General features: G+C 35.8%; 1 protein-coding gene across 4 annotated transcripts; it reads right to left on the reverse strand.

Moving 5' to 3' along the window:
• Positions 1 to 10: 10 nt before the first annotated feature.
• Positions 11 to 25,184, reverse strand: LOC134840766 (uncharacterized). Of its 4 annotated transcripts, none has more exons than XM_063856796.1 (17): positions 24,758 to 25,184; positions 23,460 to 23,687; positions 23,064 to 23,264; positions 22,485 to 22,756; positions 22,063 to 22,153; positions 20,190 to 20,218; positions 17,990 to 18,214; positions 16,584 to 16,661; positions 15,708 to 15,776; positions 15,131 to 15,461; positions 14,418 to 14,646; positions 7,852 to 8,050; positions 6,777 to 7,098; positions 5,941 to 6,139; positions 5,178 to 5,249; positions 505 to 754; positions 11 to 267 (listed from the first exon to the last, which is right to left on the reverse strand). In XM_063856796.1, exons 1-17 carry the CDS (start codon positions 25,134 to 25,136, stop codon positions 232 to 234), a joined length of 3,210 nt encoding a protein of 1,069 aa, XP_063712866.1. In that variant the 5' UTR covers positions 25,137 to 25,184; the 3' UTR covers positions 11 to 231. The 4 variants fall into 4 exon arrangements, with proteins under 4 accessions (XP_063712866.1, XP_063712867.1, XP_063712865.1 ...); XM_063856797.1 differs by lacking the exons at positions 16,584 to 16,661; positions 20,190 to 20,218 and adding exons at positions 16,151 to 16,228; positions 21,863 to 21,891; XM_063856795.1 differs by lacking the exon at positions 20,190 to 20,218 and adding an exon at positions 21,863 to 21,891.

The raw sequence follows: 25,184 nt of genomic DNA on the forward strand, positions 1-25,184 counted from the left end.
AAATCAAGAATTCGGATTGAATTAGATTTAGAAATGGCAATTTAAATTGATTTTAGTAATTATTTACAATTTGTTCAACTAATCTTTCGCAATAAACTTTACAATTTAGACAAATTGGGCATCTATATTTTGTACAATTTAGACACTGTTTTTAATATACAGATTTTTACAGGCGATAGAAAGGTAAAACGGAACCTTCATTTTTTCACAAATCGGATTTTCCGAGAGAGTTCAGGTAGATGGATTCTGTGAGTTGTAGCTTGGAGGCTGAAATAAAAGCATAGATTTAAAACTGATCAAAAAATGTTAACAAAATATCCTTAAAACTCAATCCTGCAAATAAGCTTTCAAATGATTCGCACCACCGACAAAAAGTAGCTTATTTCATTCACATGAAATAATCGGTATATCGTATATCGTCTTGAGGGCTCGTATATCGATTAATGGCTATGAACAAATTTGAAAATAGCTATTTGAGGTGAATTATTTAACTCATGTTCTTACCACAGATGTGATGTTTCTGGTTCTGACTTCCACCTTCGGAGTAGAAGAATCCCCCACTCCCCCGTCCGTCATATCCATATTCTGGTACCTGGCCAGCAGTTCGCTCACATTGCTTTCATCTGGCATGACCTGGATCTGTCTTACAGTCTGCCGGGGCCTCTGGATAGTGGAGGTGTCTTCCCCTCGATTTGACCTTTTAGGCCTTAGAGACGAAGATGGCTCCCCAGCAGTTGTCAAACCCTCCTTGGACCTGAAAAACACAATTTAACTTCTGGACTTCTAAAGGTTATCAACAGATTATAAAATCAAGTTTTGGGTAGTATAATATCGTATAATATAATAATAATTTAGTTACTTTTGAATACCAAACAAAGCCAACATACAGTTGGAAAAGAGTCAATAAACGCAAGATAACAGAAAAAAATGCTGACTTGTTTTTTGAAACAATCTCAAATTTCGAATTTCAAAGAAAACCAAAGATGGCTTTGAAGTATTTTGAATTTCAAAAACACTCTATGATCGACACTTTTTTGCTAAAATTATTTGAATTTCAGAAAAAGTAACCCGATAGGTAAGTTTTTTTATTTCGCTGGGCAATCTGAAAAAAAAATTTCACTTTCGAAACTAGAATTCAATCACATTTTTTCTTGACTACGCTTTCGTTGTTCGATAGTGGAGTTTGCTTTTCTTTTAACAAAGGAAATTAACTGAATTTAAAAAGAAATCATACGTTAAACCGCGAAAAAGTAAAGTTGAGCCTGAACAAATTTTAGGACTTATCCTTAAAAAAACTAAAAAATCATCGCGACCTATATACTACGTTCATCGACTCTTAAAACTAAAAGTGCTAGCACAAAAAATGAGTCAGATTTTGGTCAAAAATCGTGATTAACAAAAATTTCCGCAAAACAAAATTACAGCAAAAAATTTTTTGATTAACTTTTTTTGCTTAAACCCTTGGACTAAAATAGCGCCACAATGAAAAACATCTGAGGCCTCGATACAAAAATCAGCTTCGAATAGTCAAAAAATGAGACGAAAAAAAGACAAAATCAACAAAAAAAACTATTGATTCTAATTAATTACAAGCTGCTCCATTTGATCCCAAAACGTGAACAGACTGTTGAAAAAGAGTCATGAACGCAAGGAAATAGAAAATTGTTTTTTGAAAAAACTTCAACTTTTGAAATTTAAAGAAAAAGCAAAGGGCCTTGAACCTCTTTAAATTTCAAGAAAAATTTAAGATTGACGTTTTTTTTTATAAAACTAACCTAATTTGAGAAAACTGGATCAATGGCTAATTTTTCATTCCGCTGGGAAATCTGAAAATTAAAAACCACTTTCAAAACAAGAAGTCGATCATGTTTTTTGTGACCTTGACGTTTTGCCTCTCGTTAGGGTGGCTTCCTTTCACTTTACACAGAGTCGAAGCTGTAACTTCGCAAACGTGAAAACATAGCCAATCGAAGATTGGAAAAGAGTAATGAACGCAAGTAAACATTAAAAAAAAATCTCAACTTTCGAACTGCGAAGAAGACAATAGCTGCCCTTTAAGCTCTTTGAAGTTCTAGAACAATTTATGAGTGGCAATTTGTTGATAACATTAACTCAAGTTGAGAAAACTGGATCAACAGGTAAAGTTTTTATTCCGCTGAAAATCTATAAAATAAATTCCACTTACGAAACTAGAAATCGTTCACATTTTTTCGCGCCACTTCCACGTTCGGATTTGGAGAGTGCTATTTACGTCACCTTCAGCAGATGAATTTCAATTGATCTCAAAAAGTGCATATATACCTAAGGGCATTCATAAGTGCATCAATATGTATGAATGCCCATCTAAAGTTATCAAAAAATTTTCAGACTTTTACCTGAAAAAAAAAACAAAAAAAATCAGCAAGACCTATATAAGAGTCGTCATTGCGTTCATTACTCTTACAAAAGGCAAAAAATCGTGATAAACAAAATTTTCCGCAAAACAAAATTACAGCAAAAAATTTTTTGATTAACTTTTTTTGCTTAAACCCTTGGACTAAAATAGCGCCACAATGAAAAACATCTGAGGCCTCGATACAAAAATCAGCTTCGAATAGTCAAAAAATGAGACGAAAAAAAGACAAAATCAACCAAAAAACTATTGATTCTAATTAATTACAAGCTGCTCCATTTGATCCCAAAACGTGAACAGAAGACTGTTGAAAAAGAGTCATGAACGCAAGGAAATAGAAAATTGTTTTTTGAAAAAACTTCAACTTTTGAAATTTAAAGAAAAAGCAAAGGGCCTTGAACCTCTTTAAATTTCAAGAAAAATTTAAGATTGACGTTTTTTTTTATAAAACTAACCTAATTTGAGAAAACTGGATCAATGCCTAATTTTTCATTCCGCTGGGAAATCTGAAAATTAAAAACCACTTTCAAAACTAGAAGTCGATCATGTTTTTTGTGACCTTGACGTTTTGCCTCTCGTTAGGGTGGCTTCCTTTCACTTTACACAGAGTCGAAGCTGTAACTTCGCAAACGTGAAAACATAGCCAATCGAAGATTGGAAAAGAGTAATGAACGCAAGTAAACATTAAAAAAAATCTCAACTTTCGAACTGCGAAGAAGACAATAGCTGCCCTTTAAGCTCTTTGAAGTTCTAGAACAATTTATGAGTGGCAATTTGTTGATAACAATAACTCAAGTTGAGAAAACTGGATCAACAGGTAAAGTTTTTATTCCGCTGAAAATCTATAAAATAAATTCCACTTACGAAACTAGAAATCGTTCACATTTTTTCGCGCCACTTCCACGTTCGGATTTGGAGAGTGCTATTTACGTCACCTTCAGCAGATGAATTTCAATTGAACTCAAAAAGTGCATATATACCTAAGGGCATTCATAAGTGCATCAATATGTATGAATGCCCATCTAAAGTTATCAAAAAATTTTAAGACTTTTACCTGGAAAAAAAAACAAAAAAAATCAGCAAGACCTATATAAGAGTCTTCATTGCGTTCATTACTCTTACAAAAGGCAAAAAATCGTGATTAACAAAATTTTCCGCAAAACAAAATTACAGCAAAAAATTTTTTGATTAACTTTTTTTGCTTAAACCCTTGGACTAAAATAGCGCCACAATGAAAAACATCTGAGGCCTCGATACAAAAATCAGCTTCGAATAGTCAAAAAATGAGACGAAAAAAAGACAAAATCAACCAAAAAAACTATTGATTCTAATTAATTACAAGCTGCTCCATTTGATCCCAAAACGTGAACAGAAGACTGTTGAAAAAGAGTCATGAACGCAAGGAAATAGAAAATTGTTTTTTGAAAAAACTTCAACTTTTGAAATTTAAAGAAAAAGCAAAGGGCCTTGAACCTCTTTAAATTTCAAGAAAAATTTAAGATTGACGTTTTTTTTTATAAAACTAACCTAATTTGAGAAAACTGGATCAATGGCTAATTTTTCATTCCGCTGGGAAATCTGAAAATTAAAAACCACTTTCAAAACTAGAAGTCGATCATGTTTTTTGTGACCTTGACGTTTTGCTTCTCGTTAGGGTGGCTTCCTTTCACTTTACACAGAGTCGAAGCTGTAACTTCGCAAACGTGAAAACATAGCCAATCGAAGATTGGAAAAGAGTAATGAACGCAAGTAAACATTTAAAAAAATCTCAACTTTCGAACTGCGAAGAAGACAATAGCTGCCCTTTAAGCTCTTTGAAGTTCTAGAACAATTTATGAGTGGCAATTTGTTGATAACATTAACTCAAGTTGAGAAAACTGGATCAACAGGTAAGTTTTTATTCCGCTGAAAATCTATAAAATAAATTCCACTTACGAAACTAGAAATCGTTCACATTTTTTCGCGCCACTTCCACGTTCGGCTTTGGAGAGTGCTATTTACGTCACCTTCAGCAGATGAATTTCAATTGAACTCAAAAAGTGCATATATACCTAAGGGCATTCATAAGTGCATCAATATGTATGAATGCCCATCTAAAGTTATCAAAAAATTTTAAGACTTTTACCTGGAAAAAAAACAAAAAAAATCAGCAAGACCTATATAAGAGTCTTCATTGCGTTCATTACTCTTACAAAAGGCAAAAAGCTATAAAGACGTCAAAATAAAACATTGAAGAAAAAAAGGTAAGAAAAGATAAAACTAAGAAAAAATTTCTTTATGCCCAATTCGAACCCCGGCCTGAAGATTGAGAATCACACATCCTAGCATCTGCACCATGGGCGCTTAACAATCTTGAATCAATTTATTTGCGAATTGGGTTGGAAGTGTATATTATAAAATGACAATATGCTTCGCTTATGTTAAATGAACTGAGCTTAAAACATTCAGCTCTTTTCCACTCGACCCACCGTTCAAATTTTCTTCTTTTTTATAATTGTTTTACGTGCGATTATAGCTTAACGACTAAAATTGCGCTGTACAATATGAAGAACCAATCGGTTCACAACTGAATTTTTTCGCCCTGCCAAGTTTCATTGCATTATTAAAACGTTTAAATTTTCCTGTATGAAAAACCTTAGAAACTATACTCTTAAAAACCAGTTCATAGAGTTTTCTAAGGCCAAAATAATGGAAGTTCGGCAAATCGAGATTTTTCTGTATTATTAGAGACACGCTAAAAATTCGCTCATTGGCATTGTACTTTAAGACGGACTTCGGATCTTACATGTAGAGTGGCGGTTCCTCGTGCAGGGGCAGGTCACTTTCTTCTCCACTTTCTCCTGATTTGTCGTAAAATCTACACAAATAACATTACAAATTTTGACGCGCCAAAGTAACCACTCTTTTTCTGTCCAAAACTTTTCCAAGATTGCTCTACAAACGCCATTCTTAGTTCGTGCCTTCATTACTGTCTGCGGCGCAAAAACGTTTTGTATTGTTTTTAGCACGCTCGTTTTTTTTTAGAAATTCAAATTGCTAAACGCTGAATCAAGGCATTTAATTTTTAACAGCGAAGCAGTGTATTGACGAATAACGAAACAATCGCATAACTTATAATCGTATAATCCGACTGGCATATAACGTATAAATTAATATTTTGGCTTTCGTATGAAAAACGTACAATCGTGTAACTTGAGATCAAAATCATAACTATATTACAGCAAGCGAGCAAGGTTTTTTAGATTGTTTTTGTTGCTCGATTATATTTCTTATCGTGAAATCTCTGATTGCTATTAAAAAAAACATCATATTGGACCTCAGCCGACCCTAATATCAATCAATCTTACCGCATGCAATGAAAAATTCCTTGTATCACAAAAAAGAGCCGCCAAATATCGGTATCGTATAACCGTATAAATTATCGGATACAGCTGATTTCGCGTATAATCGTACAATCTTATATCGTATAAGGTTTTTTCGTATAACTTGTCCTATATCGTATAACGTGTACAAAATACTGCTGTGAAGCAACAATTATTTTCTCTTACTCTCTGGAAGACATTTCATCTTCATCTTCCTCCACCTCTGCCAGTTTACGGGAGGATGGAGAGATTAAATTGGTCTTTGAGATATTCGATCTGCTCAGCTTGTCCGTTCTTCTAGTGCCAGACACCGTCCTTTCTGGTTCCCGCTTTCTTCCAGATTTATTCGAGTCATCCGCATCGGAAGACCCATCTCTCTTGGAACCTTAAAGTTCAACGAAGCAGATCACAAAATTATTTCTACTTGCTTTGCTATAACAGTACAAGATCAAAGAAAAAAATGAGAAATTATAGCAAACAGACAGCGAACTCAAATTTTCTACTTCCAGGTTTTAAAGGAAATAAAGGAGCTTTTTACTTTCCAAAAACCTTTTAGCTCTTTCGAATTCAAGAAAATTTTATGGTTGACACTTTACTGATGAAAAACAACTTGATTTAAGATAAAATTTATTGAAAAGAAACTTTGCATTCCTCTAGGTAATCTAAAAACTCAAATCCACTTTTGAACTTATACGTCATCCCCACTTTTAAGCCTTTTGCAATTTTGCTACCCGAGAGCATAATTTGCTTCTCATTTAGCAAATCAGATTGAATTGAAGTCAATAAGAATTCAAAGTTCAAACCGCGAAAACTAAATTTGACCTATAAATATTAAAACAAAAAAAACAAGACCTAACTAAGTTTTGTCACTTCGTTCATCGACAATTAATAATTTTGAAGTCGCTAATAGATAAAGAAACAAACTCTTGCCTAGAAGCGGAGTGATCAGAAGGAACTCTTTTCAGCAATGTCTGTTTAAAATTTGTGTTTCTTCTAACCCAATTGAAACTGCAATTACTTACTTGCTCTCTTGCTATAACGTCCACTATTCTGTTCTTCCGACGCTGCAACACTTGGATTCCTCCTTTCCATCTTCATTCCTGCTCCTCCGCGGCCACCGGACACTCCTGTCGATGTCATCATTACCAGAATCTGCCTCAACTCAGCGACTTCTTTCCTCAACTGGGAGATTTCTTTCTTCACTTTCTTCCCGTCTCCCTTCATCGATGCTTGGACTGTGTCGCAGAGAAGTTTCAAGTCTTGAGGAAGCTCGCCGTCTGATATACCGATGTCTCGCTCCCTTCGCTCGTCTTCAGCTTTTTCCAAATACTCGTCCATTTTTTCCTTGAACATATTTTTCCTTTTATATATATCTTTTTGCATTTGGCAATGAAATAAAAATTTAGCATCAAAATTGATATCATTTTTTTTGGCAGTAATAGAAAAGTTTAGCAAGTGTCGAGTTAGCGTTGCGGCGTTCACACTGGTTTAGGCACCTCTCTGTCCGAGAATCGAACTGGCCACTAGTGAATCAGAGTTGCTTTAGGCTCAAATCAGTTAGCCACTAAGCCACGGCTCACTTACTTGCAAAATAACAGCACGAATATTATACCAACTGACACTTCGGTTGGTTAGTATTACAAACAGAGCTAAGATTTGAACGTCACCCAATTCATTTATAAACTTTCTAGCAACTTTGCATGACGAAAATATCCGTCTCACTTAATGACGTCAATGACTAACAATAGCAGTAAGACGGATAACATCAATTGAAGCGAAAAAAATGACTACCACATAGTATTCAATCAAGTGAACTGTGGCTACTGTACTGAGACTAGGCATAACTCCACTTCGCTATAAAGACCTAAGTATCCTTAAGAAAAATGATTGAGGAAAGAAACTGATAACTATGATTGATAGTTTTTATTACCCCTCCTCATCCAACCTACAAACAGCGTGGAAATATCTATCAGGTTTATCACACAAACATGGACCTCTTAGAGATGCCGAGGGGCGGTTTAGGGGGTTGATATTAGGTTCTTTAGTGCGTGTTGGGATACTTCGGAAACAGAATGTCTAAATGATGTTAGATTATACCTTGATCTGAATGGTGACTTTCTTCAGGTCATCCTCCGACTCCTCCCAGTCGTCATCGTAGTACTCCTTGAGGGGGGAGCAGTAGGAATGGATGTAGTCTCTGAACTCATTCAGCTGTGTGTCTCTCAGCCCCTCCTCCTCCGACTGGATAAAGTTAGCTTGCTGTAGAAGCGCATTCGCTATCGCATTATCATACACCCTAAACAAACACTACATGAAAAACACCCTTCGTTTACATATGCCGGGACAACGATTCTGATCACGCCGATTCGCTGCCAACCACGTTACCAAAATTCTATTAATCGAAGCCGAATTTCCAATGGTCCACAACAGATAAAACTCTTGGACAAGCTAATGATTCGAAGACCTCTATGAAGTTTGACAGATGTAGTAGAGAAAATAACGATGCTTAATACTTATAGAGATGCTTAATATCGATACTTATTTTTTAAAGAAGAATACTTTTAATCGCTCTAAAATGCTCGGGAGATTCCGGAGTATGTTGACATTAAATTATACATCGTGCACTGGAGATAGAAAATCTTGGCAAGCTTGTAAGCTTTCTGCACAGTATCCATGGGTGATTAAATATTTAATAATTTGGTGACAATTCAAAGAAAGATAGCTGGTTGTTGTGCAAGTAGCACAGAATGTTCCGACCATATTCTTAAAAAAAAATTTTTAAATGTTTTTTTTTCTAAAACTAATTGATTTTTTCTGTGCGTGGTGTGATGCAAAGATCTGAACAAAAAATTTAGAAAATTCCGAAAAATATAGTAAAATAGGCATGTTGTAACACAATTTTATTTTAAAATTCCTATTAAAAAAAATTTGAAAATAGGCCTGCTCGCTCGGAAATACACGGAAAAACAAAAACTTCAAACGGGTTTTTCTCGTCACTGGGAAAACTTTTTGAAAACTTTGTAAGGTCGTTCGAATCACGATTGAAACGACTTAATTTATATATCACTCAACCAAGTCTGATGACTATTTGTGGCACTTGATTTTTTATGGAAAACAACAAGAAAAAGCTAAGCAAGGAGAGCCGGTTACTAGGCAAGTAGCACAGAATGTTCCGAAAATAGTCTTAAAAAAACAATAAAAAAGTTTCTTCAAATTATTGACACTTTTCGCGGCGTGGTGTGATAAAAAAAGCAGAAAAAAAAACTGAGTATTAGATTTATTCAACAATCATCATAAAATAAGCAAATTGAAAAAAAATTCTTGCAGAAAAATCACTAGAAAAGCGAAAAACAAATCAAAAAAAAATTCGGAAAATTTCGGAAGTTTTGCAGTTTTTTGAATTTTTGAAAAATTTTATTCCGAAAATGCTCTGAAAAACTATAGTCACTCGAGTAAAATTAGGTTTTTACGTTTCAAATTTAGCTATTATAAGCTTTTCAGCCATTAAAATATAAATGCTCGCTCGCTTTATTCGCTCGAAATTAGACCAAAAATAAAAAACTTTAGACCGGTTTTTCTCGACATCAAGAAAAAATTATTAGAAAAAGAATTGGGAATCACGACTGTAAGGACTTTACACAGAGGCGAAGTTGCACTTCGCATACAAGCAAAATTTGACCTATAACGCTATGGGGGAAAAACTGAAAGAGTAAAACTTTGAATCTATAAAAAGTCTTAAGTATCGCACGCCAATTATGACTCTACATAATTGCTAATAGGCGCAAGACAATTATGACGCATTAGCAGTACCAGTCAGTTGAAAAAAAAGAGAAATTTACCAACTAACATGCCTCAATTTATAGAGCGGACGCATTTTAACTAATATACGAAAAAGTTCATTGAAAACATGGGACCCTGCCCAGGATCGAACCCTTTTATTTTATTGCAGATCTCTTTCCCTACCTCTACGCTAAAGATCCATGATACCTTGAAGCTAAAAAGCTATTTGTAATATAATTGTCTGTGTTACTATCCTTAGCATTGGATGTACTTAATAGCTGTTTATTGGTCAAAACGAACACTTACAATGAACACATTTTGTCGCAACAATATTTGCGACTTAAGTAGGAAAAAAAGGAGTTCATACTATCCTACAAGCTTTGCTTGTGTAAATATGATAAACACAGAGGCTAAGTTGCACTTCGCATACACAAGCAAAAACATACCCGATAACGCTACTGGGAAAAACTGAATGAGTAAAACTACAAAATTTGTTTTATGACGCACGCCAATTATGACGCAGTAGCAGTACCAGTCAACTTGAAAAAAAAAATACCAAACAACATGCTTAAGTTTTTAGAGCAGTCTATTGAGCAGTAATAACATGAAAAAATCAGATGTAATAAAAATAAATTTTACACTGGGAAAACTTTTTGAAAACTTTGTAGGGTCGTTCGAATCACGATTGAAACAACTTTATTAATAAATCACTCAACCAGGTCTGATGACTATTTGTGGCACTTGATTTTTTATGGAAAACAACAAGAAAAAGCTAAGCAAGGAGAGCCGGTTACTAGGCAAGTAGCACAGAATGTTCCGAAAATAGTCTTAAAAAAACAATAAAAAAGTTTCTTCAAATTATTGACACTTTTCGCGGCGTGGTGTGATAAAAAAAGCAGAAAAAAAACTGAGTATTAGATTTATTCAACAATCATCATAAAATAAGCAAATTGAAAAAAAATTCTTGCAGAAAAATCACTAGAAAAGCGAAAAACAAATCAAAAAAAAATTCGGAAAATTTCGGAAGTTTTGCAGTTTTTTGAATTTTTGAAAAATTTTATTCCGAAAATGCTCTGAAAAACTATAGTCACTCGAGTAAAATTAGGTTTTTACGTTTCAAATTTAGCTATTATAAGCTTTTCAGCCATTAAAATATAAATGCTCGCTCGCTTTATTCGCTCGAAATTAGACCAAAAATAAAAAACTTTAGACCGGTTTTTCTCGACATCAAGAAAAAATTATTAGAAAAAGAATTGGGAATCACGACTGTAAGGACTTTACACAGAGGCGAAGTTGCACTTCGCATACAAGCAAAATTTGACCTATAACGCTATGGGGGAAAAACTGAAAGAGTAAAACTTTGAATCTATAAAAAGTCTTAAGTATCGCACGCCAATTATGACTCTACATAATTGCTAATAGGCGCAAGACAATTATGACGCATTAGCAGTACCAGTCAGTTGAAAAAAAAAGAGAAATTTACCAACTAACATGCCTCAATTTATAGAGCGGACGCATTTTAACTAATATACGAAAAAGTTCATTGAAAACATGGGACCCTGCCCAGGATCGAACCCTTTTATTTTATTGCAGATCTCTTTCCCTACCTCTACGCTAAAGATCCATGATACCTTGAAGCTAAAAAGCTATTTGTAATATAATTGTCTGTGTTACTATCCTTAGCATTGGATGTACTTAATAGCTGTTTATTGGTCAAAACGAACACTTACAATGAACACATTTTGTCGCAACAATATTTGCGACTTAAGTAGGAAAAAAAGGAGTTCATACTATCCTACAAGCTTTGCTTGTGTAAATATGATAAACACAGAGGCTAAGTTGCACTTCGCATACACAAGCAAAAACATACCCGATAACGCTACTGGGAAAAACTGAATGAGTAAAACTACAAAATTTGTTTTATGACGCACGCCAATTATGACGCAGTAGCAGTACCAGTCAACTTGAAAAAAAAAATACCAAACAACATGCTTAAGTTTTTAGAGCAGTCTATTGAGCAGTAATAACATGAAAAAATCAGATGTAATAAAAATAAATTTTACACTGGGAAAACTTTTTGAAAACTTTGTAGGGTCGTTCGAATCACGATTGAAACAACTTTATTAATAAATCACTCAACCAGGTCTGATGACTATTTGTGGCGCTTGATTTTTCATGGAAAACAAAAACAAAAAGCTAAACAAGGAAAGCCGGTTACTAGGCAAGTAGCACAGAATGTTCCGAAAATAGTCTAAAAAAATACAATTAAAAAATTTCTTCAAATTATTGACACTTTTCGCGGCGTGGTGTGATAAAAAGGGCAAAAAAACTTAGGATTAGATTTATTCAACAATCATCATAAAATAAGCAAATTGAAAAAAATTCTTGCCGAAAAATCACTAAAAAAGCGACAAACAAATTAAAAAAAATCGAAAATTTCGGAAGTTTTGCAGTTTTTTAAATTTTTGAAATTTTCTATTCTAAAAATGCTCTGAAAAACTAAAGTCACTCGATTAAAATGAGGTTTTTACGTTTCAAATTTAGCTATTATAAGCTTTTCAGCCATTAAAATATAAAGGCTCGCTCGCTTTATTCGCTCGAAATTAGACCAAAAATCAAAAACTTTTGACCAGTTTTTCTAGACATCAAAAAAAATTATTAGAAAAAAAATTGGGAATAACGACTGTAAGGACTTTACACAGAGGCGAAGTTGCACTTCGCATACAAGCAAAATTTGACCAATAACGCTGCAGGGAAAAACTGAAAGAGTAAAACTTTGAATCTATAAAAATTCTGAAGTAACGCACGCCAATTATGACGCTACATAATTGCCAATTGGCGCAAGCCAGTTAAGACGCATTAGCAGTACCAGTCAGTTGGAAAAAAAGAGAAATGTACCAACTAACATGCCTCAATTTATAGAGCGGACGCATTTTAACTAATATACGAAAAAGTTCATTGAAAACATCCGACCCTGCCAAGGATCGAACCCTTTTATTTTATTGCGGATCTCTTTCCCTAACTCTACGCTAAAGATCCATGATACCTTGAAGCTAAAAAGCTATTTGTAATATAATTGTCTGTGTTACTATCCTAAGCATTGGATTTACTTAATAGCTATTTATTGATCAAAACGAACACTTTTACAATGAACACATTTTGTCGCAATAATATTTGCGACTTAAGTAGGAAAAAAGAGAGTTCATACTATCCCACAAACTTTGCGTGTGTAAATATGATAAACACAGAGGCGAAGTTGCATTTCGCATACACAAGCAAAAATATGCCCGATAACGCTGCTGGGAAAAACTGAAAGAGTAAAACTTTGAACCCATAAAAATTCTTAAGGCACGCCAATAATGACTCTACATAATTGCCAATTGGCGCAAGCCAGTTAAGACGCATTAGCAGTACCAGTCAGTTGGAAAAAAAGAGAAATGTACCAACTAACATGCCTCAATTTATAGAGCGGACGCATTTTAACTAATATACGAAAAAGTTCATTGAAAACATCCGACCCTGCCAAGGATCGAACCCTTTTATTTTATTGCGGATCTCTTTCCCTAACTCTACTCTAGAGATCCATGATACCTTGAAGCTAAAAAGCTATTTGTAATATAATTGTCTGTGTTACTATCCTTAGCATTGGATGTACTTAATAGCTGTTTATTGGTCAAAACGAACATTTACAATGAACACATTTTGTCGCAACAATATTTGCGACTTAAGTAGGAAAAAAAGGAGTTCATACTATCCTACAAGCTTTGCTTGTGTAAATATGATAAACACAGAGGCGAAGTTGCACTTCACATACACAAGCAAAAATATGCACGATAACGCTACTGGGAAAAACTGAATGATTAAAACTACAATATTTCTTTGATGACGCACGCCAATTATGACGCAGTAGCAGTACCAGTCAATTTGAAAAAAAATTACCACCTAACATGCCAAAATTTTAAGAGCATGAAAAAATTAGATGTAATAAAAATAAAATGAATTTTTTTTTAATTTTAAGAGTTTTTTTGTGAAAATCATTACCCACACTCCAAATTAAGTAAAAAAAGTGATGATGTCGCTCCTAGTAACAAATCAGTTATGGCAAAGAAGCTTCCTCCAACCAATTTGGAACAATTTCTATGACGGATTAAATCTTCGCTTACGCGTTAATAGCGCGAAATATATCGCGCGTTAATTGTCCAAAATTGGCCAAAATGGCAATTTTTAAACCCCCATAACTTTACGAAAAAAAATCACAGATGAAATATCTTTCTAAATTTAAGCTCAGGACAACAATATTTTTTGAATGATATAAAAAAATCCCGTCAAAAATGGCTAGTTAAAAAGTCGAAATTTATCTGAAGAAAAAAAACCACCCCGAGAACAAATATTCCCCTACTTTCGTTACGAAAGTCGGAACAAAAATAGTCTGTGTGAATAACCTTTGCACTTGGTGTATTTAATAGCTGGTTATTGATCAAAATGAACACATTTTATTGCAACAATATTTGCGTCTTAGGTTGGAAAAAAAGATAGTTCATACTGTAACACAAGCATTGCTTGTGTAATCACTCAACCCAGTCCGATGATTACTTGTGGCACCTGATTTTGCGAAAAAAAAAGAAAAAACTAAAATACACCAGATGTTAAAATTCCTCCCCATTTGCAATGGTTGGAACAAAAAGCGCCTCAAAGTCGAGAATTTAAACTAAAAACCACAAATTTTTTGAGTTCATCTATTTTCTCAAGGTCACAGTCTAGATGAGCTTGTTCGCCCAATTCTGTGTCCGATTTGATGCATTTGTGTTCGACCAATGTCAGCGAGTTTTCTCAGACAACATTTAAACTCTAAGAACAGAACCACTTTATACACTCTCAGTCACCTCTGGAAGGTATCCGACATAAGAGCGATGAACAGGTTGAGCATGACAATTGCAGAGATAGCCAGGAAGCTTCCACAGAGTATCTGAGCCATCGCCAGGTTGTTGCTCGCCAGTCCGTCATAATTGTAGTCATCCACAAGGGTCATTCGGAAGAGAGAGTACATGACCAAGTTGAACGTCTCGTAGCCTTCGATATCGTTCTGACCGAAGATCATGTAGAAGGCCACGCCTGAACGAATAATTCAAAATAAAACAAAAGTCAGATGTTTGAGGCCCACCATCATCCGTTCTCGTTGCTTGAGGATGAGGCAACATTACGCAGCGCACAAAAAAAAACAAAAAAATGGCATGTTCTTAAGCAACGGTACAACAGCGGTTCCTCGTGGATGAATGGTCTTAAAAAACTGATGCGGCTAGTAGTTTATATATTGATAAGCGTTTTCATTCAAAGAACAATTCGTAACAACTAACGAAACACCCAATTGAAAAAACAGAAGACACTTAAAAAAACAATTGCCACCTTTGAGCTTCAAATTTGGTGTTAAGGATCATGCTCTCTTCCCCCCCCCCCCCACCCCCACCCCCGATTGCCATTTTTGGGGGGGGGGAGGGGGGAGGGGGAAGCCAAGGAATTTATGCAAAAGCATATATCAGCAATGAACTTCAATATCTATGTAATTTTTTCTTAAATTATTGCCTTGATTTCAACTTACAATATGGAATGTAGAATATGAGATAGACGAACAGCCATCTGAATATATCCTTGATCATGTACGTGCAGATAACTATAAACGGACCCACTTGTCTGAACGCCCTGAAATTCTTCATCAACCGCACCCAAATCAGAATAATAGCGACTGAAAAAGTGCCCCTCTGGACATCAGTTAAGGTGCTGTGGTGAAAGAGGATGTCAACGACGTGCATGATGAGTTGGATGAGGAGGATAAAGTACGTAACCCAGTCGAACCAGTTCCAGAGGTCGTAGAAGTAACTGGGCTCCTGGTCTTGCAGACTGTGAAGTTCCAAGCGCAGGTAGTTCTCTTCCTGGAGTAGAAAAATAATTACAAGATACTCCTGTCATGATGAAAACAGGATACACCTCAAAAATTAACCGAGACACTTTGTTTCTGGTTTGAAAACTTTTAATCCAGAGTATATTCTATTACGTGTCATCGTGAACATAAAAATCATTCTCTTAATATTTCTTAAATTTTTCAGAAGCAAATCGTTTTTGATATTTACTTTTTGCCAACTGGAGCAAAAGAGTCAAAACATGATTACGAAATTTACCTCTGGCCATCTCTGGTGCACGTATTTGAAGTCTTTTTCCAGCTGCTCTTTTCTCCATTTATACCAACGCTGAAACACCCACCAATCACATTACGCATTACTTAATAATCCTCGATCAGACATTTAGACAGACAAACAAGAAAATCATTAGAAATTTAGACAACAACTACCGAAAGAGCTGAAAACACAAGAAACTTTTCCGCCAATTTAAGAAAACCATGAGACAATTGGTGACAAGCGAAAATTCATAACAGTAGATAAGGCGGGTAACACTGATTCACGTGCAATATTCCTCTCGCGGAGGATGCAAGCGCAGCGGAGCAAGCGTATTCAACTTGTCAATGTCTTTTTACAAATTGTAGCCTGTTACGAATTGTCGCACTGCCCAAGAAAAGCACACTGAGCTAAGTTCAAAGAAAAACTATTCGCACATCTAAACTTACAGAGTGTTTCTTTCGAGATGTTTTCATTTCCCATATTTCGTAGATGAAACTGTACGCAGATATCGATAGGGTTATCAACTGCAGCAGTCAAATTAAGACAGTCAAGTTAATACAAAAGGGGATTGGTTAAATGGGAGAAATTCTCTACTAGGCACCAAATCAAAAACTCGCCCTTGCTTAACTCTTGAATTACTCTTTCATAGTTATTTAACTATGTAACATAGACAGGTTCAAATTTTACAACTATGTAAGTAGCATAGAGAGGTTCAAATCTTTGAACCCCTCATAGGGGGGGGGGGGGGGTTGTTCAAAGATAAGTTCAAATTTCAATGAGGTCCACCAGCAAAAGAACGGGTAAGTTGTTAGTTTCTTTTAAACACCTTGTTATAAAATTTAGTTCTCTTTGTTATAATTAGACTAGGTGAATACGTACGCTGAACTGCTTTTTAGAGTCGCGCAGTTCAAAAATTTCATTGACGAATTGATAGAGCCATAGAGTAACCGATACGCCCTGGAAAAGGTTGCGATTATTTGGTGGATAAACTTCACAATTGAAACCTACTATGGTACACTTTAATTTTTTTAAATGAAATGAGTCAGCCCCAGCCTACACATTTAAAACCCGATCACGGATGAAGTTCACATCCAACCCTTCGCCGATTTCCCATTTCGGGGGAGAATAACCTTGAGCCTCCTGTAACTGGCAAAAGATAATGCGTGACTAATGCGATTTCGTTAACTACACATGACATATTTGATTGTTGTTGTCAGCAACTTACTACCGACAGGGATCACTTGCAATTTAAAAAACGCACCCAACCTACAGTTGGAAAAAAGTCAACTAACGCAAGTAAACAAAAAAAATACTGACTTGTTTTTTGAAAAAATCTAAACTTTCGAAATTCGAAGAAAAACATAGATGGCCATGAGGCCCTTTGATTTTTAAGAACAATTTAAGATTGAAACGTTTTTGTTAAAAAATTTAATCAGAAGAAAATTGGATCGATCGGTAAAGTTTTTATTTCGCTGGGAAATCTGAAAACTAAATACAAATTTCTAAACTAGAATACGATCACATTTTTCGTGATCTTTACGCTTTTGCTGTTCGATAGTGGAGTTTGCCTTCCTTCTAACAAATGAAATGAATAATCTGATGTAATTTAGTAATCTAAAATGACAATGATGGTGTCACCTTGTTTAAGTGTACGGATTTCTGGTATTCGAAAACTTCTCTCCTTACGACATATAAATATATCGATACGCTAAATATCTGCAAAAAGAAACTTCAGAAGTGAACAGTTTTTCAATTTCATTCCATCGTAGACTTGATTGACACTTGGTTATGATATCTTTCGTCTCCACAAATTGCATAAAGCTAAACAAGTATAAGCGAGCCCTCAATTGCTCGATCTGATTGAAGTGTATTTTTTATATCGATCCCATGCCATGGCAATGATAGTGTGTGAGGACAAGCTCTCACTTGACCTCCAGCTTCAGGTCTACCACAACCTGACCAAATTTGGCTGCAATAGTGGTACCACGTAAAAGTTCTAGACGCAAAAAAAACGGCCTTGAGTCGCAAAAAAACAGCTTCGCTCAGCAAAATAACACTGTCTGGAATGTGGGGAGATAATTCAAATGGACTATCCTCGACAGGACTGTTAAGGCCTACTGATAGCTCCTCTGCGATTCGCAGGAACTACAATTATTATTATATCATGATCGCTTCGCCAATCCCAAACTGTAAACTCAAACAATCCTAATGCGCACAGGATCCTTTTACTTCAATGCTTTCCTTTATATAATCTTATATTATTTGAACTCCACACAAATACTCACATATAGAGCTATTCTCCAAACGTCATCTGGCAGCGAATACTTCCAGGGTTCTCCCGAGGGTTCAGCCAGTGCCTGGACTGTCCACGAAGCCACAAATAGAAGATTGATTGACAGCTGGAACAGGGCTCCCTTCAGTCCGAATTTGGCCCATTTGACTTCTATCAGTTTCTCGAATATTGGATGCATGATCAGGTCTAGTTTGTTGAAGTCGACTATCACTTGCAGCTGAATCATAAATTTTATATTTAAATCATATTTTATTCTTGAAAATCTAAAGATAGATGAAGTTTTTTTCATAGGTTATTCTGCTTAGTTTTTACCTAATAATATAGCCTGTAAGGGCAGATGTTTAGTGACACCTAGGATCCCGTCCTCTCCAAATCCCAAAATTAGATGCTCTGATTGTCTGTTCATTTATGTTGGAGAAATATATTCTTTCTTTCTTTCTTTCAGACGTATAGAAGAATTGAACTGTTTAATTTGGTTAAGATGAAATGTCAAACGGCCATGTAAAATTATACGAATTGGCTGATGCACAAGATCCACATAATCAATTGACGGCACAAATTTTCCAGAAAACTATATTTCCCATACGCGACTTCAAGATATCGCACGCGATTATTTCAAAAGTTTTCTCGCTTCCAATTTGCATACACTCATTTCGCAGGAGTCGAACCATCCAACAAAAACTAGCATTAAAAACTGTCCACATCAATGAAATTCTTAACCCGACGTCAAGTCATTCAGCGGTATGATTTTTCTTTATTTTCAGGATAAATGTTACTGCATAGCTCGGACGAAATTTTCCGACGGATAAAAAGGGAAAAAAATATTAATGAAAGTGAAACATCGAAATATCGGGAAGGAAAACTTAGTTGTTTTCATAACGTATCTAAGTTATTACAAGGATGATGAGCATATTTTTCCAAATTAACTTCCCACTTTGTGCAAAATTTACAGAGGCGAAGCTGTGCATCGCAAACACTTGCGAGAACACAAAAAGCAGCTTTATCAAGTGAAATAAGAAACAGTAGAAATGAGCCTCCAATTAGCAAAAACTCGGCTATGTGTAGGATTCGAATCTGTGACCTATTGCAATTAAGAGATTTTGAGTTTCTTGCACTATCCACTAAGCCACGCAAGCTTAACAACCAGCAAACACTAGTCACGAATAAAGCAGCTACATATCCTAAAAAATTGCCAATGCCATTCAGCAAAAGTGGCACCAAATAGACTCAATTTTGCAGGTAATAATTTGGAATATAACAAACTGAAGGCATCCACACTAACTTTGCAACTAACAAATCGCAAAGGATAAAGCCACATTATGTATAAATTATACATTTCAAAAAGTTGCTAGATATATTGAGTTAAAAATTTTCTGAAATCGAGTTTTCATTATTATGTTGATCGAAACAAATCACTTTTTAAAATTCATTTGATGAATTAAAAATGCATCAACTGTGTTAACTTATTACTATTCGAATGTCAAAGCACATGCTATCAAAAAGCTGTGAATTGCCCCACCATTATTGGAGTGCCGCACCAATATTTGCAACTTAGATTGGAAAGAAGAAGGTTCGTACCAATACACTCGCTTCTTAAGTGTAAAAAAAAGAAAATACACCAGTCAGAGATCGCAAATCTAAACTGCTTACAGTGCAAAAAAAATCGTGGTGTTGCAACTAAGCCGACAAAACACAAGCCGACAAAAAATAGTCCGACTATTCAATTTTCCCGGGGAAAAACGCTGAAAAAAAACAAGAGCCGGTCGGGACTCGAAACCCAGACCAAAGTGTGCAAAGGCAACCACATCAACTCCAGGCCAAGCGAACAGTGTCCTGGAAGCTGCTAAGAACTGATAACAAAGCAACAGTAATTTCAATTTCAAATGTGTTAGGAAAGTTGTTTACGGGAAAAAAAGTCTAGTTCCCGATTACAAGACACTTGCTCTTTCAAGTGTAATGAGCTGAAACAATTGAAAAAAAATTTTCTCCTATATTGACACTAGTAAATCACGAGTTTTAACTTTACGATTTATTCAAAATTATAATTCTTTCTTCTATTTTAATGTTTTTTTTTTTCAAATACTGCAGTTTATGCCTGAAAATGAGCTGACCTTTAAAAATTAGCTACGCGCTCAACCCGGATGTCGTACAAATAGGTTATTTTTTTTTTTCATTTCAGTTTCACAGCTTACCGCAGATTGTGCAGCAACCTCTTCTTGGTCTGAAACACAAAATTTCCAGAAAACTATATTTCCCATACGCGACTTCAAGATATCGCACGCGATTATTTCAAAAGTTTTCTCGCTTCCAATTTGCATACACTCATTTCGCAGGAGTCGAACCATCCAACAAAAACTAGCATTAAAAACTGTCCACATCAATGAAATTCTTAACCCGACGTCAAGTCATTCAGCGGTATGATTTTTCTTTATTTTCAGGATAAATGTTACTGCATAGCTCGGACGAAATTTTCCGACGGATAAAAAGGGAAAAAAATATTAATGAAAGTGAAACATCGAAATATCGGGAAGGAAAACTTAGTTGTTTTCATAACGTATCTAAGTTATTACAAGGATGATGAGCATATTTTTCCAAATTAACTTCCCACTTTGTGCAAAATTTACAGAGGCGAAGCTGTGCATCGCAAACACTTGCGAGAACACAAAAAGCAGCTTTATCAAGTGAAATAAGAAACAGTAGAAATGAGCCTCCAATTAGCAAAAACTCGGCTATGTGTAGGATTCGAATCTGTGACCTATTGCAATTAAGAGATTTTGAGTTTCTTGCACTATCCACTAAGCCACGCAAGCTTAACAACCAGCAAACACTAGTCACGAATAAAGCAGCTACATATCCTAAAAAATTGCCAATGCCATTCAGCAAAAGTGGCACCAAATAGACTCAATTTTGCAGGTAATAATTTGGAATATAACAAACTGAAGGCATCCACACTAACTTTGCAACTAACAAATCGCAAAGGATAAAGCCACATTATGTATAAATTATACATTTCAAAAAGTTGCTAGATATATTGAGTTAAAAATTTTCTGAAATCGAGTTTTCATTATTATGTTGATCGAAACAAATCACTTTTTAAAATTCATTTGATGAATTAAAAATGCATCAACTGTGTTAACTTATTACTATTCGAATGTCAAAGCACATGCTATCAAAAAGCTGTGAATTGCCCCACCATTATTGGAGTGCCGCACCAATATTTGCAACTTAGATTGGAAAGAAGAAGGTTCGTACCAATACACTCGCTTCTTAAGTGTAAAAAAAAGAAAATACACCAGTCAGAGATCGCAAATCTAAACTGCTTACAGTGCAAAAAAAATCGTGGTGTTGCAACTAAGCCGACAAAACACAAGCCGACAAAAAATAGTCCGACTATTCAATTTTCCCGGGGAAAAACGCTGAAAAAAAACAAGAGCCGGTCGGGACTCGAAACCCAGACCAAAGTGTGCAAAGGCAACCACATCAACTCCAGGCCAAGCGAACAGTGTCCTGGAAGCTGCTAAGAACTGATAACAAAGCAACAGTAATTTCAATTTCAAATGTGTTAGGAAAGTTGTTTACGGGAAAAAAAGTCTAGTTCCCGATTACAAGACACTTGCTCTTTCAAGTGTAATGAGCTGAAACAATTGAAAAAAAATTTTCTCCTATATTGACACTAGTAAATCACGAGTTTTAACTTTACGATTTATTCAAAATTATAATTCTTTCTTCTATTTTAATGTTTTTTTTTTTCAAATACTGCAGTTTATGCCTGAAAATGAGCTGACCTTTAAAAATTAGCTACGCGCTCAACCCGGATGTCGTACAAATAGGTTATTTTTTTTTTCATTTCAGTTTCACAGCTTACCGCAGATTGTGCAGCAACCTCTTCTTGGTCTGAAACACAAAATATATATCTACATAAGATACCTACCTCAAATGGAAATCTTAAGTATTTTCGCTTTTACAACATCACTATATTATTCATTTTCATTCATGTATTAACTAACGCCTCCAATGTTTGCAAATGTTAAATATAGATGTAAAACTCAACAAACAATTTTTAACCTGCTTTGACGTGTTCCAATTTGTCCAGATAAAACATCTGCTTCCGGTTTGCCCTGTCTTTCTTGTGGAACTGGTCCAGTGCTTCTTTGGCCTACCGCGCATTAGAAGAAAGGTTACTTTTAAACTAATTTTGTAAATTATACTTATTTTAAACTAAATGCTTTCAAAACCATTAAATTCAATTCATAATAGCTACAGATGGTTCCATAGAAATCAGAAGTGCATGATAAATACGAAAGTTAAGCCACATATATTCATTAAATTGGCAAAGTTCATTTAGTCAAATTTAAAAGTTTCACGCCCTCAAGAACTCGACCTAAAAATTCAAAATTCCCTGCGCTCATTGACAATTAACCATATGTTCTTAATTCTTTCCATATAAATGGATCAACCTGAAGATATCAAGTATAGTGACTACTTACCACCGGTGACATTTTCCGCACCATCAGCACAATAGCAGCCATTCCTGACTTGTCCACCACTCCCGCGTTAGCACCATACTCCAACAACATCCTGGCAGTATCGCTCCTGTCCAGTTCAGCTGCCACGAACAGAGGAGTTCTTCCCTTGTAATCTTGCGCTTCTAGATCTGCCCGACACTTGATCAGTTTCAGGAGTGCATTGCTGGCATCGTTGCGAGCCGCAAAATGCAGTGGCGTTTGATTCTCTTCAAATGTTTGAGCCTCGAGGATACCTGACAAAAAGGAAGACGATGTTTCAACTAAAAGAAAAACCAAGCGTTTAGTCGTTTTTTCAGTTACATATTGTCTATGGAATAAGACGTAACGTTCACCAGCACATTTTCAATTTCTCGAATCTTGAAGGTTAAAGTCGTGTTCAAGTTAAATCAAAAACGTACGTAGACGTCACAAATACTTCAGTTTAAGGCATTAACAATCGCAGCTTAAAACAAAAAAAAACGTATTCCCAAATACTTTCTAAGACCGCAACCAAATTTTCAAACAGAAAGGAAGTTCTTCATTGCAATTGACCTCCATTACCTCCACTTTCCAGTAGCATTTCGAGCATGTCTGGATAATCAACCGCAGCCGCAACATGCAGTGGCGTCCTTCCTAAGTAATCCCGACCACTCACATCCGCCCCTTTGTCTATTAGATACTCCGCAACTGAAGTATGCCACGCCCTCGCTACTTCGTGAAGTAAACTCTGGCCGAAAACGTCTCTTGTATTAACGTCTGCGCCTGAAAAAAAAAACGTTTTAATCATGATTTTAACGGGCCTTAAAGGGGATTAAACCCAAAAAAGAAGAAAAACCAGGAACATGTCTACTTTCGACTCGTAGTATTTGTAGAATTGAATTTTGACATGTCTGGCAAAAAAGACAAAACATTGAATGTGGAAAAACCACGTCAAAAAAAAAACAGTTTCATTGATACCTGACTTGATCAGACCATCCACAAAAGCCATATCAATCTCCTCGTCGATGTCATCACTTCGGGCTAGTTTGGCAAAGTAGTGGAGAAGCGCTTGGCTTTGGGTGATCGAGGCATTGTGTTTTCTGATCTTGTCTCGCTCTTCTGGTACGTTGGAGTCCACGGGGAGAAGTTCATCTTCTACGTCACTTCCCAGCTCACAGATTCCCATTTCATTCAACTTCACGTACCCTAAAAGTAACTCCAAATTATGTTGACTGACTATACACATTACAACACAAGAAACTCAGGCAGTTGATAAGCTTCATGATTTGGTATTTTTGAATAGTTCTGCAGGGTTGCATGATTAAAATCAGCCTGATTTTAATCGGAGAATTTAAAAAAATCAACCCCGCTGTTTATTGCGTCATCCTTCCGAATATTCGGTCCTATTAGACCTGCATGTTATTCAGTTGTTTACACTGAGTATCCAATACTCGCTACTTTGGCGAGGAAATTTTTCTGCATACCATTCTCGAGTAATCCGTCTGACACTGTTTTCAGCACTACTGGAAACATTGTACCCAGACAAAAGCATCACTTACTGGAGATCGAGATAAGAAGCCAAATATTCTGCCTGAAAATTGGAAAATTTTCAATCAAATATTGATCTTTATTTTGTTTTCTCAAGAAGACTGAAAAACCCAAGAAAACCGAATGTTCGAATGTTGCACTACTATTTATGATTACCAGACATGTAGTAACTAAACTGATGAGCAGGCAAAATTGCACTATTTAGCAAATAGATCAGGGTGTGGAATACGGCCGCGTGGATGAGCCGCGGGGGGTGGTGGTGGGGGGGGGGGGGGGGGGGGGGTAGGGGCTGGGACGCTGCTGCTTAAAATTCCCGAAAAAAAATGTAATCTACGCAGATTTGAAGCTTTATGATTCACTACTAACACGCAGTTGATATTACGTACGGTTGAGAAATTGATTTTTAACAAACCGGTGCAATTTTTTGGTATTCTGCTAGCTGATACGGTAGATCCTATGTCAAAAACAGTACCATTCAATAAATCAGTTCAATACTGGAAATCTATACTTTCCACTCGTTATTTAATACAAATACTTTGACCTTTTCAGGCTGTGAAATAGATGTGTAGCCTACAACATTCATTAGCTGTCATTAAATGTCAGAAGATGATAATGACGGACATTCCAAAAATATTCATTTCAATTCTGAGAACGACTTAAGAATTAAGTCACGATACCACTAGCTTCGTATAATAAACACTTACTCAGAAGTGTAATTAGACATCTACCTGAGACTGGAATGAAGCGATCACTGGGAACATCCACAGTTCCGCTTCCATCTTTCTTGATTCCTATTTTCCTCTTCGAAGGCACACAACTCGCCCACTTCTGAACATGCCTTCTCAAATTCACCATGTTTGAAAACTTGTCGGCTAAATCGGCCGCTCCCCCAAGCAGCTTTCTATCGTTTCCTTCTTGGTCCTTGAGGTTCAATTCAGACTCCATGATGTTATTGTTGTCCTCGTTTCCCGAATATTCGTCTTCGTTTTCCAAGTAGTTTCCTTCTTCGTTCTCGTTGTATTCAGGCGGCGGTTGGTCTCTCATTTCGAATCTGCTACCCGCCGATGAACGAGAAATGTTCGGACGAGATTTACCTCCTTTGAACATTTTGTTTTATTTTATCGTTATGTACAAATAAAGTGAACCTCCATTTCA

The sequence above is a fragment of the Symsagittifera roscoffensis genome, chromosome 2 (genome assembly GCF_963678635.1).
Source record: "Symsagittifera roscoffensis chromosome 2, txSymRosc1.1, whole genome shotgun sequence".
Classification (NCBI taxonomy): Eukaryota; Metazoa; Xenacoelomorpha; order Acoela; family Convolutidae; genus Symsagittifera; species Symsagittifera roscoffensis.

What these genes read in the sequence shown, in the direction of transcription:
- LOC134840766 (XM_063856796.1), bottom strand. Translation starts at nt 25,136, where the DNA reads ATGTTCAAAGGAGGTAAATCTCGTCCGAACATTTCTCGTTCATCGGCG. An exon ending in TCGCTTCATTCCAGTCTCAG is followed by an intron (nt 23,688 to 24,757) that starts GTAGATGTCTAA and finishes AGTTACTTTTAG; the next exon opens with GGTACGTGAAGTTGAATGAA. An exon ending in TTTGGAGAATAGCTCTATAT is followed by an intron (nt 16,662 to 17,989) that starts GTGAGTATTTGT and finishes AACCTTTTCCAG; the next exon opens with GGCGTATCGGTTACTCTATG.